This window comes from Sardina pilchardus, chromosome 24 (genome assembly GCF_963854185.1).
Source record: "Sardina pilchardus chromosome 24, fSarPil1.1, whole genome shotgun sequence".
Lineage (NCBI taxonomy): Eukaryota > Metazoa > Chordata > Actinopteri > Clupeiformes > Clupeidae > Sardina > Sardina pilchardus.
Genome location: NC_085017.1, coordinates 17,087,501 through 17,103,230, shown reverse-complemented (window position 1 = coordinate 17,103,230; position 15,730 = coordinate 17,087,501). Strand labels below are relative to the sequence as shown.

The following is a 15,730-nucleotide window of genomic DNA, read 5'->3' as shown; positions in this document are numbered from 1 at the left end:
AGGTGATAGGCTGCCACACAAACTATACAAGTATTTGAAAACACCCAGGCTAACCATATTTCATCTGATGTCTGATAGCTGCCATATCATGCATCAGTGGGAAAAATTGCAGTGTTGATTTAACTAGCCTACTTCAAGATAATTAGGCTCATAAGTGTTTCAAACACACACAGTAGCCTACAGCGCCAATCTCTCAAATATACTTAGCATTGAATTTAAAGAAAAAGTAATGCCAGCTCTGCCTTTGTTTATCTATTTCACGATTTCTTACCGCCAAAGATTCTAAACTTCGAGCCTGCGCAAATCACAAACAATAACATTCTCACGAGTGGAGTGAAGGTGGCTCTGTCTAAAGAAACGTCTAATTGACAACGAGAATCGTTCATTTTACCCTCTGCAACAAGTAGGCCTACGAGACTTTCATGTTTATTGTGCAACGAATCCATCGCTGTAAAGAAGGAATATAAAGTCAAGAGGCAATTCTCTACAAACCACAGCTCCTTTTCCCGAGGGCTCGGAGGAACGGAGACCGGGTATGATTGTAACATTTTTGATTTTGCACACGCTCGAGGTTTAGAATCTTTGGCGGTAAGAAATCGTAATTTAATCAACATTTAATGATAACATTTAAAACTAGTTACACATTTGGAAATGTCAGTTTGTGTAGTGATGTGCTGTGTTCTCTGAGTGAAGATAACTGGAAGAATTAGTCTGGCCAATAGGGGCGGGCCGACAGTGCGCTACTCGCCAATATGAAGATCTATGCACACCCGTCAAAGCGAGTTCATTCTCATGACGAGACACGCGGGCCACAGGAAATTTGAAGCGGGCCACATCTGGCCCGCGGGCCGCTAGTTGAATAGGCCTGGTGTAAAGTATCTGTGTACCCTGTGAGGGGATGGTGTCTTCAGAGCAGCAGGGTGTGTTGGTCTGGGTGCTGTAGCCACTGGAGCACTGGAGGGAGTCTCGGCTGGAGTGCTGGATGTCCAGCTGCAGGCCTCTGCTCAGGGCCATGGCCAGCTCCTCGTGGGCCTCTGCATCCTCCTGCTGCAGCACACACACACGCGCACACACACACACACACACACACAAGCACATGAAAACATACAGTTAAACACTAGAGGGCGCAGTCCACCTACTTTGACTCAGCCCTGCACTAGAATCAATACTGCGCTACGCAGATGAGAAAAAACCCAAAACAGATAATCTGGTTCAGATAGGTCGGCACACCAATGTGTTCATACTTAACATATAATAAGCATTCAAATGGGAGTACAAAAGATTAAGGCACATTTGACATTCAAATTGAACATGATCCAAAGCTGAAACTGCTATGCACCAAGGTGGGATGGTCTACCTTAGGAAGGCTGGAGGGGTTGATGGTCCTGGGTCTCTGTGGGTCCTCCCCTGCAGTGCTGGCCTCTCCTGCCAGGGGGCTTGTGGGCTCCCGCTTCTCCTTGTTCCTCCTCAGCGTGTTCACCATGGGTTGGTCATAGGGCCCAGGCTTAGCCCAGTCCTACACACACACAAACTGCTTTAGAGAGGGTTTCATTAATGTGTGTGTGTGTGTGTGTGTGTTCCCCATTATTATATTGTGGTTAGTTTGTTTTTGAGAAGCAAGTCCTGATACCCATTTCCTTGAGAAACTGGCAAAAATATTAAATAGCACGAATTCCAGAGACCATTCATTTATTCACGCCACTAAAATGTGGTTAGAGGAGCTGACTAAAGTTCGGTTGATATTCAAGAAATCTTGGATAGGATAGAATATTTTATTACTTTTCTCTAGAGTTCACTGAAGCCAGACCTGCCGGAAACAGACAAAAGGTTTCATGTGGCCGTGTCTCCCACAAACCAGAGTAACTGGAACTAATCAGCTGGGGCTAATGGCTGCTAATGAATGCTATTAGTAGCCTAGGAGACGAGTTTAAAATAGCTGAATGACTGCACAGATTTCCCTGTATCGGGAACGGAAAGTGCCATTTTTTTTAAGTGCTGTTACTTTGAGGACAGAGAGAGAGAGCAGACTCTGTTGAGAAAGAACACACACATATAGACGAGGAAGAGGAGGAGGAGGAGGAGGGAAAAAAGGAGATGAGAGGCGAGATGGAGGACGGACAAACCTTCCAGCTGGGCACTCTGGAGGAGAAGGGCATCATGCCCGGGACCAGGGGGCAGTAGGGGGGGTAGTCGCTCATCATGGACGAGCTTGGGCGAGACCAGGGCCACACCGGGGAAGGGGAGGTCGGGGTGGTGGTGGTGGTGGTGATAATGGTGGTTGGGGAGAGGGTGGGGCAGGCGGAGGAGGGTACGGGTGGTGGTAGGGGTAGGTACTGCTCCAGGGAGCACTCCTCCTCACGCAGACAGGGCGAGTCGGGGGGTCTGTGATGGTCGTAGCCATTTGACAACTGAATGAGTGGGATGGGACAAAAATAACATAAAAACAGACACAATGGGAAAACAATGAATAACTCAGGATCAAACTTAAAGTACATGTAAAACCAAATTAAAACTGACAAAACTTAACATTTTACAATGAAGTGATGCATGAAGGCAAATTAGACATAAATCAATAATGTCGAATGAATACAATGTTGAACATTGTATAATAAGGGTTGACCATGTTTGGTCATATCACAAAAAAATGAACAAATATAAGGGACTAAAACAACATTGTGAACCTAAAAATGGATCGACCGGAAGTGCAGTGTGTGTGTGTGTGTGTGTGTGTGTGTGTGTGTGTGTGTGTGTGTGTGTGTGTGTGTGTGTGTGTGTGTGTGTGTGTGTGTGTGTGTGTGTAAAAGAGGCCAGTTTGGTCACCTTCTCCCCATCAGTGTTGGGGCCAGGCTGAGTGGGCCCCTGAGGGCCCTGTGGGCTGCCCTCGCTGCTGGCTTGACCAGACTCAGAGGCGTCCGACGAGCTGGACTCAGAAGAGGGCTACAGCACAGCCATGCAGAGCGCACACACAGGATTGGATTTGCAGAAAACACACACACACACACACACACATGGAGCAAGGAAGGGACAGCACATATACACACACACACACACACACACAGAGGCCAGAGAGGCAGCACATTGACAGCACACACGGGAAGAGACATGAAGACAGAAGGTCACAGCAGCAGCATCACACCAGGATGCACCAGGATTGGCAGAAATCAAGAGAAATCAACAGAGGGGGATGAAGGAGGAAGGAAGGTGACGAGACAAAACACACACACACACACACACACACACACACACACACAGACAAAAAGACAGAAGAAGTATGTTAAAGATATTTTAAAGAAAAAAATAGCACTCAAAATTGAATAGGAACAAAGAAAAACACTAAAACAGCTACAGCGTGAGAGCAGCATGAGGGCGTATGGCACAGTGAACTGGGAGCAGAGAGGCCGAGAGGCGGACTCTAGCATGGGCCCGTGGAAACAGAATGCAACCCAGTGGGGTCAGTCATGTGCAGAGCAGAAAGCAGCACTTCAGCACAAACCTTCAGCTGCATAAGCAAGAAAACGTGGCCAGAATAAAGGAGAGAGAGAGAGAGAGAGAGAGAGAGAGAGAGAGCACGAGAGAGGAACACTGAGAAAGCCATGCGCAGAAAGCACATCGGACCCCTTTGAGACTGTGCCCTGTGGCAGAGTGTGTAGTGTGGAGTGAAACCAACCACAAACACACACACACACACACACACACACACACACACACACACACACAAAATCACACTGACACTGACAAGTCTACTTTTATTAGATGTGTCTTGTGTGCTCTGATTATAGGTCTCTTCGGGAATCATTAAGATGCCTATCATGCCCCAGTGTTTTTATGGCAGCACAGAGGCCAACCATAAACAGCACATACAGTAACCAAAGCGCTTTGTTGTCCTTTGTAGTTTGCAGTAACAACAAACAATATACTGACACACAAACCTGATGTATTATTTGGGTGGCCATATGGCTTTGTTACCCATGCAGTACCAACAAACCAATGACAGTGGAATCCAGTCATTCAATTATTTCTAGAATAATTGCAACAAACTAGCATGAAAAATTTGAATATGCTTCAGTTATTATGCATTGCATTGCACTAGAACGAGTATCCTACTATGAGAAATCATGAGAGTAGGATATGTTTGTGATGTGTTTAGATGCTTCGCCAGGCCCCTGCGTCAGTGGTGAAGTGACCTGCTGTGTGTGTGGGGGACAGGCGGACATGGACGCTGTCCTGGACTGTGTCTGTGTCGGAGCGGCTCGGGTCGGTGCGGGTCGGTGACTCATCCAGTACTCCCTGCCCAGCCTCCCGACTGCCGAGGCTCCAACACGGCTGTGCCGTCTAACGAGCAGTGTTACCTAGCAACAACTAAGTGTTCTGACAAAGGCTGATGTGAATGGATTGCTGCGAGTGTGTGTGTCTGTGTGAGTGTGAAATATTCATATAACTGTGTTCAGAACCGGATGTTTATATGGAACCTGCAGCTGTGCTTGGCTAATAGAACATTCCTGTGAAGAATGTAAATACAAACAACACTACAGTTTATCTATTCCATTTATTTTGAGCCATATAAAGGCTTGAGACTGGATGTGGATTTCAGCTGAAGCTTTGCCATTTCATCACTTACATCACTTATTCAGTCATAAGTTGTCGATATTGGTCAATGTTGCAGCGACCACTGGTCAATGTTACTTTGAACGGGCCCTTAATGAATGGAATTGGTAATGAAATTGACCAATTGATTCTTCCTGGGTCAGATGGCCTCTGACCTTTCCCCTGTAGCTTTAGGCTACGCCTGAACCGAACGTTAGATTACTCTCTGTTGGGTGTTTGATTGACAGGCCGAGGATCCTACCTGTGGGCTGGTCTCCGGGGGCATGGGGGACGGGGACTTGGACTGATAGGCGTCCTGGGAGATGAAGCCGGAGTCGTGCGAGGAGACGCTGGGCAGGCGCGCGGGACCCTGCTGGGGCGGGGCGGAGCCGCGGTAACGGTAGTGGGAGGTGGGCGAGTGGGAGTGGGAGCCGCTGGAGCGCGAGTCACTGCTGTTCACACTGTTCAGACTGCTGCTGAGACACAACGCACACATAGAGGGGATGATAGAGTGATAGAAAGGAAAGAGATGGGATTGGGGGAATGATAGAACATAAGCAACAAAATAACATAGAACAATTTAAGTCATCAAAATGTGTTAATGTGGTATTGTATGACACAGTATAAGACATTATCACATTGTAGTATGCAAAACAACTGTCCAACAGCATTGCAATGACTAATTTTGACCACAAGGGGGCCCTTTAGGATTATAATCACTCTTGCAGCATAGAGATGCTGGATGCCGGTCGCCAAAGATACAATGTGTAATAAAATGTGATGAAACCAAATTAAGAGATACAACGACTGCTGATTTCCATTAGGGAACAGATAGTGCAACAATAAATCATGATATCTCTGGATCTGAATTACGGAGGCAGTGATGCAGATCCACCTCTGAACCCGCCCAGTTTAACCCTTCGTGCTGCAGTGCTGAGCACCGGCCTGTCTCTGTACCTGCACATGCTCGACTTCCTGGACACTGTGGTGCTGGGAGAGGAGGGGGGCGTTTGGTAGGACCAGCTGTAGTCGGAGCCCTTCAGGTCTATAATTACCTGTAGGAGCAGAGCTGCCTCGTTAGTTAACTGGATTTGGAAAAACAGCAAGCAACACAGGCTACAAAAGAGGCATATTCATTTGTTTTGGGTAACATTAATTGGGAAGTTGGGTGGGTGAGTGGTGTTTTTGTAGTGCCTAAAATAATTGCCTAATAGCAATGGCCATTGGCCAGATAGGGAGACGGACAAATGCATGGGGGACAGACCTGCTCGCTGGAGGGGGGGAGTTTGTGTGGGTCCATGGTCAGTGTCTTAAGGTCATCAGAAATGGCCTGCAGGTGGGTAATCTCTCCCAGCATGGACATCTCCTCTTCCTGATGGGCCAAACACACACACACACACACACACACACACAGACACACTTAAATTGTACCTTTCACTCAGGGCATTCACATACATCTGTCATCTTGTGTGTTTTCACAATGCATTAGTCTTTCATTGATTGTGTTCTAGCTGACAGAACATATGCAGAGTTCAAAGCATTAAGTAACACGAGAACTCCAGAGGCATCCAGAAAGAATGTCACATGGCTCTAAAAACAGCCGAGGACACCACTCCAAGCCAGAGGGGGGAAGATGGCTGATTATCAGAGAATAGGCAGCATTCACATCAACTAACAGTCCATTTTCTACTCCATGATGCTTCCAGCAGAAGTCTGGCTTCCAGCAGAATTTGAAGATTGGGACACAAGACATTGAAGGAAAATAACCATCTCTCTCTCCACCTTAACTATTTCCCTTTTTTACCAAATAGACTGAGGGATAATGTGGTCAGAAATGGGCGACGAGGCATAGTGTTGTATACAGAGAGGGAAAAGAGAGAAAGAGATGAGGAGAGCATGGCAGAAAAGATCGATTAAACAAATGATTGAATAAGAAGGAGATATAAAGTGAAAGTGGGAGATGGAAAGATACAGAGAGAGAGAGAGAGAGGAAGAGACAACCAGAGGACACGAAGGACTCCTCTATTTAGCATTTAGTATAAGGAGTTGAAGAGGAGAGGAAATTGAGTGTCAAAGAGAGGGAACATTTAAAAGAGTTTGAGGAGAATTACTGAGTAAGGGTTGGAGTTGAAGTGTGATAGAGGGGGATAGAAAAAAAAAGACGAGACAGACAACCAGGAAGTGGATGAAGGGGGGACTCACCACGACGGGACGCAGCATGGTGACGAAGGTGCAGAAGCGCCCGCGCTCCTCGATCAGCGCCTTCCTGACCGCCTGCTTCTCCGTCTCCTCCAGCAGCAGGTACTTGTCGCTCACGTCTTGCATGGCGCTGTCTAGCTGCGGCTGGATGTCCCCGCGGCCTGGGTTTAAATAATAATGAAAAAAAAAACCAGCCGGTGTTGTGATGGTTACGACACAGCGTCTCTGCCTTGATGCAATTTTGTATACGATAAAACTATACTTTTTCAGATGCAGCTTGTCAGTTATGGCACAGTGCTTTACATTCTCTCAGAAATACATTTTGTGTCAAGACAGCACATCATGTGACTTAAAACTATTCAATATGGTGTGACTTATTTCTTACTCATATGTTCTAGTATGGATCACACACATGCGGACAAAGGGCATACTTTTTCAGGGGAAAGGGGGTTCAATATCTTGATAGACTCCAAGATGCATTACATTGTACCTGCAAGGGACCTGCACAAACAGATCCATTGGTCTAGAACCAGTGGCCCTGCCTATGAATGACACCTGCTCTAACTGTTGACTCAGATTTTCCTATGACAGATACACACGCAAGGAATGACTAATCTACTAATCCCAATATTTGCGTTAGAGTCAAATGACTTCCGTCCTGTACTCTTGACGGTGTTCCTCACACTCCAAAGGCAATGGTCTGCAGACATAAAGGAATTTGGTACTGATCTCCGCTACACTATTAAGATTTATTTGAGCCCTTTCAGCATCGCCTCAGTGCACGTAGTTTCACTGTGCACGAGTCAGCTGCTGCTCTGTCTGAGCAGATGTCCTCTCCCGAAGTTCAAGAGCAAATTCGAGTCAAGCTGTGGAACCGGTTGGTGGCTTGGAGCAGGGTCACACCCTTGCCGTGCAGCATCGGGCAAGATCAGACACTCTTGAGGGAAGAGAGGGTCCCCGAGGCAGGAAACACACTGTGTCACAGAGCAGCATTGTATCTCTTCACACGCACTTATGCAATGTCTGCACAGAAAGTGGATACTGAGTGGCCATACCCCCGGTGTACTCCCTCATTATATCTCTCTGTACAGTGTACAGGCTGTCTCCTGGTGACGTTCCCGTGGTAGGTGAGCTGAGAAGGACAGGTTGAGGTGGCAGTATGTTTGCGTGGAGCCCATTTGAATGCAGAATGTGGGAATATGATAAGAACCTATCAAGTGACTGGGAACCACAAGCTGGAGAGTTTTGAAAAAGAGAGGGGGAAAAAACAAACAAAAACAGAGAACAAAAAAGAAAAAAAAAAACAAGACTGTTTGGTCCCGACCCCAAAAAGTGAAAGGCCCCTCTAGATGTAAACATACAATTAAAGTTTTCAGTTTCACAGCCGAGCCAGCAGCAGTTATGCGGTGGAGGCAAGGCTATCTTATTTTCCAGGGAAAGAGGAATTCCGCCGTCGCATGAAGTGCAACTGTACTCGCATAGACACTCACACATACACACACCAGTACGTTTCCCACATGGCTTTAACGTCTACCAAGGGAGTACATTCTCGACGAAGCTCTCCATTCCTCACTAACTGCATGCAGAGCTGTGCTGGGATTTTCCCTTTGCACAAAATAACAGGCCCTTCCTGCTACTGTATGCTGCTGACCACAGACGGGGTTCCTCAAGGGTCAGTCCAAAGAACTCTCCGTTTCTAAGGTCGGCCTCAGGTTGGAATGTAAAATACAAGACAGCAAATTTATGCGATCTGCAGAGTCTGGAGCCACAATAATCCATTCATGATGATATAACTCTCAGTGTCTACAAAAGTTTACCAAAACAATTCTGGGGAAAGTGAGGGCTTAGAATACTGAGGGCTGTATTCTGTTAGATAATGTGTGTTTTCTTCATTCTTTTTCACTCAGACCGCATTGACGTATATGATGACACTTCATATTGTCTCAACACACACACATTGATGTCATTGTCACACCACTGAGCCCTACGATTACCATGCAATTACATGAAGTATAACAGACATATACTGTGAATACTGTAAAACTAAATTCTACTACATGTACTGTTCTGACAGATGCTCATGCAACTTTGCTGGGTTAAATGTTTTGGGTTGTCTCTCCTATTTGAATATCATATGAGTTAAGTAGAATTAAGGATTTACAATAAGAGCAGTGTTCTTACTGTGTACATGTTTTGGGAATAAGTCAGGTAATTTATGGAAGAGTGTGTGTGGAGACTTGGCAGGTACAAATCCCACTGCGGTTTAGAAGAAACCAGATCCTGTGTAATAAACGCATTCTGAGGAAAGCGATCAAGCAAGGATAACCTGTTGAGTATGACACAAGACCTGAATTGTGCAATTTCACTCGATTGAGATTGTGCTTTGTTATCAGTTAATGTCTATCGTTTCATACTTATCTATAGACACATAGGCCCATGCCTGGGTCGTGACAGGCAGTCATGCCACACACAAGGGAAAAGTCAAGGGAATGGTAGCAGTGTGACTGTAACTCTTGGGGCTATTGGGGCTATGTGCCAACTGTGAGGAATGTGACCAAAAACTGGACTGGTGTTGGCAGAAGTTACCCATAAGTACAGATCCAGGATCAGCCAAATGGTTGGGGAAGAATCTTTTCCTAATCAAATTGAAAAATTGAGGGCTTCTCCAAGATCTGCACTTAAGGACTTCTTCCAGGACCACACAGAAGGTTGGGGGGTTGGGGGTCGGGGGGGTCGACAGGTCAACAGAGAACCGCGACACACAAACTTACCAAACACATCAGCTGGAAAGTACAGGGGCATGGTGGGATGCAAAATGGCGCGTAGTGGCGCAAAGAGGAAAATATTTTCAGTCAGTTTCATATTCAGAAATACAGGGCCAGTTCTTGAGTGGGTTATATCTGTTACAAAATCTTCTAAGCTCTGAAAACAGAAGCCACTAAGATCTACTTGTTGGAGGAGAATGGTTTGGGCATCGGATAAATTAATATCACAGATGCCCACACAAGAAATGGCCCGGTAAGCTTAAGCCTCTACATCAATTATGATTTATGTTTCTGCTTTAGAGTTGTTTAAGTGATGTTGCCAAATATTTGATACAGATTAAATTAAACATTTCTTTTAAATCTGAGATAAATGTGAACACACTTTATGAGCTTAAAAAAATAAATAAACAAAATACCAAATGCTCTATCTAACATCTGGCCTTAAAAAAAAAAGAAAGCAAAAAGAAAACAGGACCAAAACAAAACAAATTAAACTAGGTCGACTTTGCTTATAGTGTACCGGCACATACTGTGAGTTTGGTGCACAAAAAAACAGACAGTGGGCCTCTGCAGTCCTATTACCTTTCTTTGCTTTCTTCTGCAGTTTGAGCGTGTCAGAGGATTTCTTCTTGATCTCCTGTCGGGCCTTTTTGTACTCTGCACAGGGAAACACAATAGGTCTTACCACTGCAGTGCTTTGTGCAGACTATGGGTAGTGTTAAAAAAAGAATGAATTCACACTTTTTTGAATGCATTGCTGCTCTAGCCATCCAAAGAGCTGATGATTTTAAACACAGATTCTTTGTTGCTGTGTACTGGAGAGAGAGAGCTTAGAGTTCCTGATACAAGATTTCTCTCTTGCTGAATACAGTACATTTCTTTCTTACTTATTGAACAAGTCATCATGTATATTACTGAAAATGAATCATAGAGCAATAAGTCATACAATATACTTAATGCAGTATATTAATGTATTACAGGAAAATATTCTATGAAGAATACCTATAGGCCAGCCTTACTGTGAACACAATTACAGATTAGAGATTTGTATTGGAATGAAATATAAATGTTAAATCCCTAAAAGTGGTGAAAGCGCAGTGCTTTAGTGAGCATGCGAGCTCTCTCCCCGGCGCCCACCTTTGGCATGGTCCTTGTCCAGGGTGTTGGCCACCCGCTTCCACTCCTCCATCTGCTCCTGCAGCGGGTTGATCAGGCAGTCGATAAACACCCTGAGGGGGGAGTTCAGACACATGTCATCCCAAAAGCACAAGATGCTTTACAGCAACAAAAACTATCGCACAAAGCTCCGTTTCTCTCCTCTCTAATAAATAAATAAATAAATAGAAAATTGGATGGTGGTTTGCGCACTACAACAGAAACATTGTGCATGTGTCCGGTGAGAAAGTCACAGTGGCTCAAGATCCTTGTCACAAAAATGACGTGGGAAAAACCTGACTTTTTAGCACCAAAGTAAAGCATTCCACCCAGTGTTAGCATCGTGCCCTAACATCTCCATGTGTGGCATGCATAGAACAGAGCTGAGGTTAAGCCAGGTCAGTATGTTGTGTGTTTGTTTGTTCTCAAGACAGCGTGAGTGTGTGTGTGTGTGTGTGTATGTGAGTGCTTTTGCGTGTGTGTGTGTGAGTGTGTGTGTGTACTGTGTACAGTGTACAATGTGCTGTGTGTGGGAGAAAAACCAGAGGCTACATCTCTTTCTGCGGTGGTTGTCTGTGTGTCTTTAACAAAAGCCCCAGTTATCTCATCTCTCTGAAGGAGGAAACGAAAACGGGCGGCTTACATGGAGAACTGCCTCAGCTTGGCCTCGATGCTTCTGTGCCTCATGCACATCCTGGTGAGGGCTGATCCGATGTCCCTGGTGCCTCCTGAAACGAGAGCACAGATGCTCCTTCAAACACAAGCGCAGGCGATCCGTTACAAGATTAAACATGCCAGACCACAACAACCTGTGGGACTGTGGCCCTGTACACAACAAATAAGCTGTGATTTAGGCGTGTTTCTAATCTTTGTGATAACTAACCAATTAGACCCAGTTATATTTCCTGTTTATAGATCTGCTGTCTCACTTACTTATGCAAAACCATTGGTCATAGTAATGCTAGCTGTATAAGAGGCTGTACAGCAACAGTAAGGTAAGACAGAGGTGAAAGATCAGGCTCGATAGACACACAGTCCATTTGAGACAGTGGTTTCGCATCGTGCTACCACTTTTAACACAACCATCCCATTTGGCATCCAGTCATGGGGAGAATGGAAGTGTGTGTGGGGGGGCACACACACACACACACACACACAGGCACACACACACACACACACACACACACACCCCTCCCCACTCCCTTTCACTTCCCCTCCACCAAAGAGCCTTCACTTAAGTGTGACCATGAGCTCTTTAGAGCAAACCAAACAAAGCCCATGACCTCATCGCTCCAGACAGGCAGGACAGAGACAGGGAGAGAGAGAGAGAGTGAGTGAAGGATAGAGGAGAGAGGGCAGAGGCAAAAACAGAGGATGAGAAGGAGGAGGGGCTGTGTGTGTGTGTGTGTGTGTGGGGGGGGGGGTGGGTATGTGAAGTGTGAAGTGCCAGAACATGTTTGCTGCACAAAAAAAATATTCCTTGAAAAATAGGCATCCCTTGTTAAACAAAGACCCCAACAGTCACCCCTCCACCTCTCTCTCCAACACCCCAAACAGAGTGGTTCCCAGAGCCAAGCAACAGCAGCAGCAGCAACAAGGAGAGGAGAGGAAAGGAGAGGAAGGCCCCCTTGGCCACAGATGGCCACATTCTCTCTGACTGGGACTGTAACCCCCTCTGGAGGTATTGTTCCCCAGCCTCTGCACTCCTTTGGCAGCCAAAATCACTCCTTGAGAAAACACACACACACACACACACACACACACACACTGAAGGAATTTATCACTGTTGAGTCTCCACAGCTTGGCCAGAAATGAGGATGATGAGTGATGGTGGTACAAGAAAAGAAAAAAACAAACAAATGGGGGTGACATTTCTAAACCTGCAGGGGCGATCTATATCTTATGCCGCGTATCATACGGGAAGACAATAGTGTGACATTGTGACTGCGGTGACCTCCCAATATGGCTGAGCTCCAGAACAAAGACGGCAAGCCCACTGAACTGTTAACATGACCTCGCTTCCTAGACAGCTATCGCAACAAAGGCCCATATCAATGAAGAATTGATTTTGACCAATCAGGGGGCTCCCGTGTTGTCACATGACCTGGCTCCTTTTATTTCTTTCTTTCCCGGCCTGTATAATTTAGTCATGTTTCTTTTGGCTCCTTCTCTCGCCGCCTTCGCTCTCCGAAAGGACCCATCTCAATCATGGCCTTTTCAGAAATGACAGGACCCAAGGCGGAACAATGGGACAATGGGGGCTAGTCTGGGCTCTCTGCGGTGTTTGTTGTTGCGAGGCCGAGGTCGAGGTAGAGGCCGAGTCCGAAGCTGAGGCGGTTCACTGGTCAGGGTTGGTGAAGGTGAATGCAGAAGTCATACATTTTTAATCTGGCAGCCGAGGGTGTTGAGTTGCAGTGAAACCTAGCCCTTAATCCACGTGAATGGCGCTCATACGCGCAACTGTGGCCAAGGAGGATGAGCACACTTTCTGTTTACAACTCGCTGCCTCTCTTTCACTGTCTGTCTCTCTCTCTCTCTCTCTCTCTCTCTCTCTCTCCCCCTTCTCTCTCTTTGACTCTCTCTCTTTTCTGTTGCTCTCTGGCACTCCTACACGTCCTTGAGTGGGTCGGGGGCTTTCTATGGCAGGCCCATTAGCGGGGTGCCATCAAGTTTTACAAACCCGGCGGCGAGGCGAGGGGGGCTACTATGCCGTTGATCCGCCTTGGAACACTCCCCGACATTCAGGCCATACTTCGAGAGCCCGCCGGCTGAAGTCATCGCTCTGGAGGCCCGGGTGTCCAATTCGGCTCCCTCGCCCACAAGCACAAGACAAGCCTGGCGGCGGTTATCAACAGCTGAGCAATCAAGGCAAGGCCAATGACCTCGCTCACCCAAGGCCGTATCTCAGTGCATTTCATGTTTTAGATTCATTTTTGCCAGAATGTTTCTGTTCAGGCACAGAAAGAAGAACTATTCTGATATGATATCTTTAAGGAGACGGCCTGCATACCTTCCATGATGTGAGATAAACCCCCCAAAAAAGCAGAAGGAAAGGAAAGGAAAAGAAAAGGGAAAAAAGAACGTCTGGGAGGTGAGCATTCTTCAGGTGCGGGTGTAAACATGGGATTCTGGCTTGCTGGAGTTCCCCTCCATGCGGTGCGTGGATAATGGACCTCCATTATTCCTTCATTAATTCTAATTTATGGATGAATACAATTTGGGGTGGGGGGTGGGGTTGCAGGGGCGCTGGGGGAGGGAGGATGGGGTGGGTGAGGGGTCTCTCTGTCATATGAGGCTGAACCCCCCCACCCACACCCACACACCCCCTCCTCCTCTCCTCGCCCTCGTCCTGCCCTGGTCTGGTCTTAAACATGGCTTCGCCATGAAGATATACAGCTAACTGTCAAGGGAGAGGTGTGAGTGAGCGAGGTGTTTGGCTTTCTGCAGCTGGCTTCTCCGTGTCTTGTCAGATATGATGAGTTTCCTGCTGGAGCGCGGAGGAGAGCAGCAGGTACACAGAATCTTTCTCCCTGATGATGCTTGCTGGTTGCCATGGAGACAGTCAGTCAATACAAATGTGTTCGTGCTGTGCCATGATGATTTTTTTTTCTTTTCTTTTTTTTACACACACACACACAGACACACACACACATACAGCCACTCGCAGCCACTGTCTGCTTCTCTCTCTTTCAATCTCTTTCTTCGTGTCTATGAATCACACGTGTTTGAGTTTCTCTTCTGACACGCGATCCATAATTCAGTAGCTCTCGCTAGCAGACAAAATAAAAAATCACACACAGAGGGAAAAAGCTCATCTCTCCAGTCTTCCAAAAACCCCACCACAGCTCTGTGCTCTGGCCCCATTGGGACCCACCTCTCTTCCAGCTGTGTTTGGTTTGTCTATGGTTTCAATTAGAGGCCGTGGAAGACTTGAGTGAAAGTACCAGGAGCATGAAATCCTTGATGTGTCTGATACTACTGTTTGTCTCTCAGCCCTCTCCCTTCCTCCCTCCCTCTATCTCATCTCTCACTCTCTCTTTTTCTCACTCTCTATCTCTTTCTCTCTCTCTCTCTCTCTCTTCCCCTCCTCTTTTTTTTTTTGAAGCCCCAGCCCGTGGAGTGCGCGCCTCAAATCTTCTGACCCCGAAATCTATAAATATGGCTGGCGCTGGGCTCTGGTTGCCAAGGATCCCTCCTGAGTAGCTGATGTATGGAATAGCACTCCTTATTAATAGCTGTGACATGGGGGGCCTGTGGCGAGCACTGCATTGCAGCAACACCTCCTCTCTCTCTCTCTCTCCCTCCCTCTCTCTCTCCCTCTCCCTCTATCTCCCTCTCCTCACACCACACACATACTCGCACATACACTCACACCCTCATGCTCCCCGCACTTGTCTTTCACACAACCTCTCTCTCTCCCTCTCTTTTCTTTCTACACGTCGCCCTCCCATGTATGAATTGGCACACACAGTCACATACACACATAGCCTCCCTGTTTCAGTCTCTCTCTCTCTCTTTCTCTCTCTCTCTCTCACACACACACGTACACACAATCATACTACTTCAGTGTTATCCTCCTACTCTTGTTTTGCTTTGACGCAGGAGTAAGTGCCTCTTCTGACTAGAGACAGACAGTCTGTCTGTGGGTCTGCCTGTCTGCGTGTTGGGTTTCTCCTCTCCTATTCTACATTCTACACACTCTTATTCCATGCAGGGAGCATGATCAGACAGCCTTTTTTAATGTGACTTGTGTAGCGCGTCAAGGTCAGCGTAGCACGCGCGCGTGTGTGTGCTGATACTCAGATATACTCAGTGTGTATGTTTATTGTACGTGTCTCTGCGTGTTTGTGGAAGTCGACTTCCATCCAGGGATCCCTTCGTCTCTCGTCTGTCTGCATCTCTCTCTCTCTGTCTCTCCATCTGTCTGTCTGTCTCTCTCAGTCTGTTCCTCTGTCTCTGTCTCTGTCTCTCTCTCTCTCTCGCGCCGTCTCCTGTCTGGGGAGCTGGCATGGGCAGGGCTTGCACAG

The 15,730-nt window shown here is 46.7% G+C and overlaps 1 protein-coding gene across 7 annotated transcripts in view; it reads right to left on the bottom strand.

The window, feature by feature from the left end:
* Window positions 1-15,730, bottom strand: part of LOC134073172 (protein MTSS 1-like) — a 42,142-nt gene that overhangs the window by 3,220 nt on the left and 23,192 nt on the right. The window contains exons 4-14 of one of the 7 annotated variants that reach the window (XM_062530155.1): window positions 11,347-11,431; window positions 10,686-10,777; window positions 10,131-10,205; window positions 6,787-6,944; window positions 5,849-5,956; window positions 5,542-5,639; window positions 4,847-5,060; window positions 2,821-2,937; window positions 2,124-2,408; window positions 1,358-1,516; window positions 888-1,047 (exon numbers count right to left, since the gene is read on the bottom strand). In XM_062530155.1, the coding sequence (XP_062386139.1) occupies window positions 888-1,047; window positions 1,358-1,516; window positions 2,124-2,408; window positions 2,821-2,937; window positions 4,847-5,060; window positions 5,542-5,639; window positions 5,849-5,956; window positions 6,787-6,944; window positions 10,131-10,205; window positions 10,686-10,777; window positions 11,347-11,431 (1,551 nt within the window). The remainder of the gene's footprint in view (window positions 1-887; window positions 1,048-1,357; window positions 1,517-2,123; window positions 2,409-2,820; window positions 2,938-4,846; window positions 5,061-5,541; window positions 5,640-5,848; window positions 5,957-6,786; window positions 6,945-10,130; window positions 10,206-10,685; window positions 10,778-11,346; window positions 11,432-15,730) is intronic. The other 6 variants (XM_062530156.1, XM_062530160.1, XM_062530157.1 and 3 more) reach the window with 6 other exon arrangements.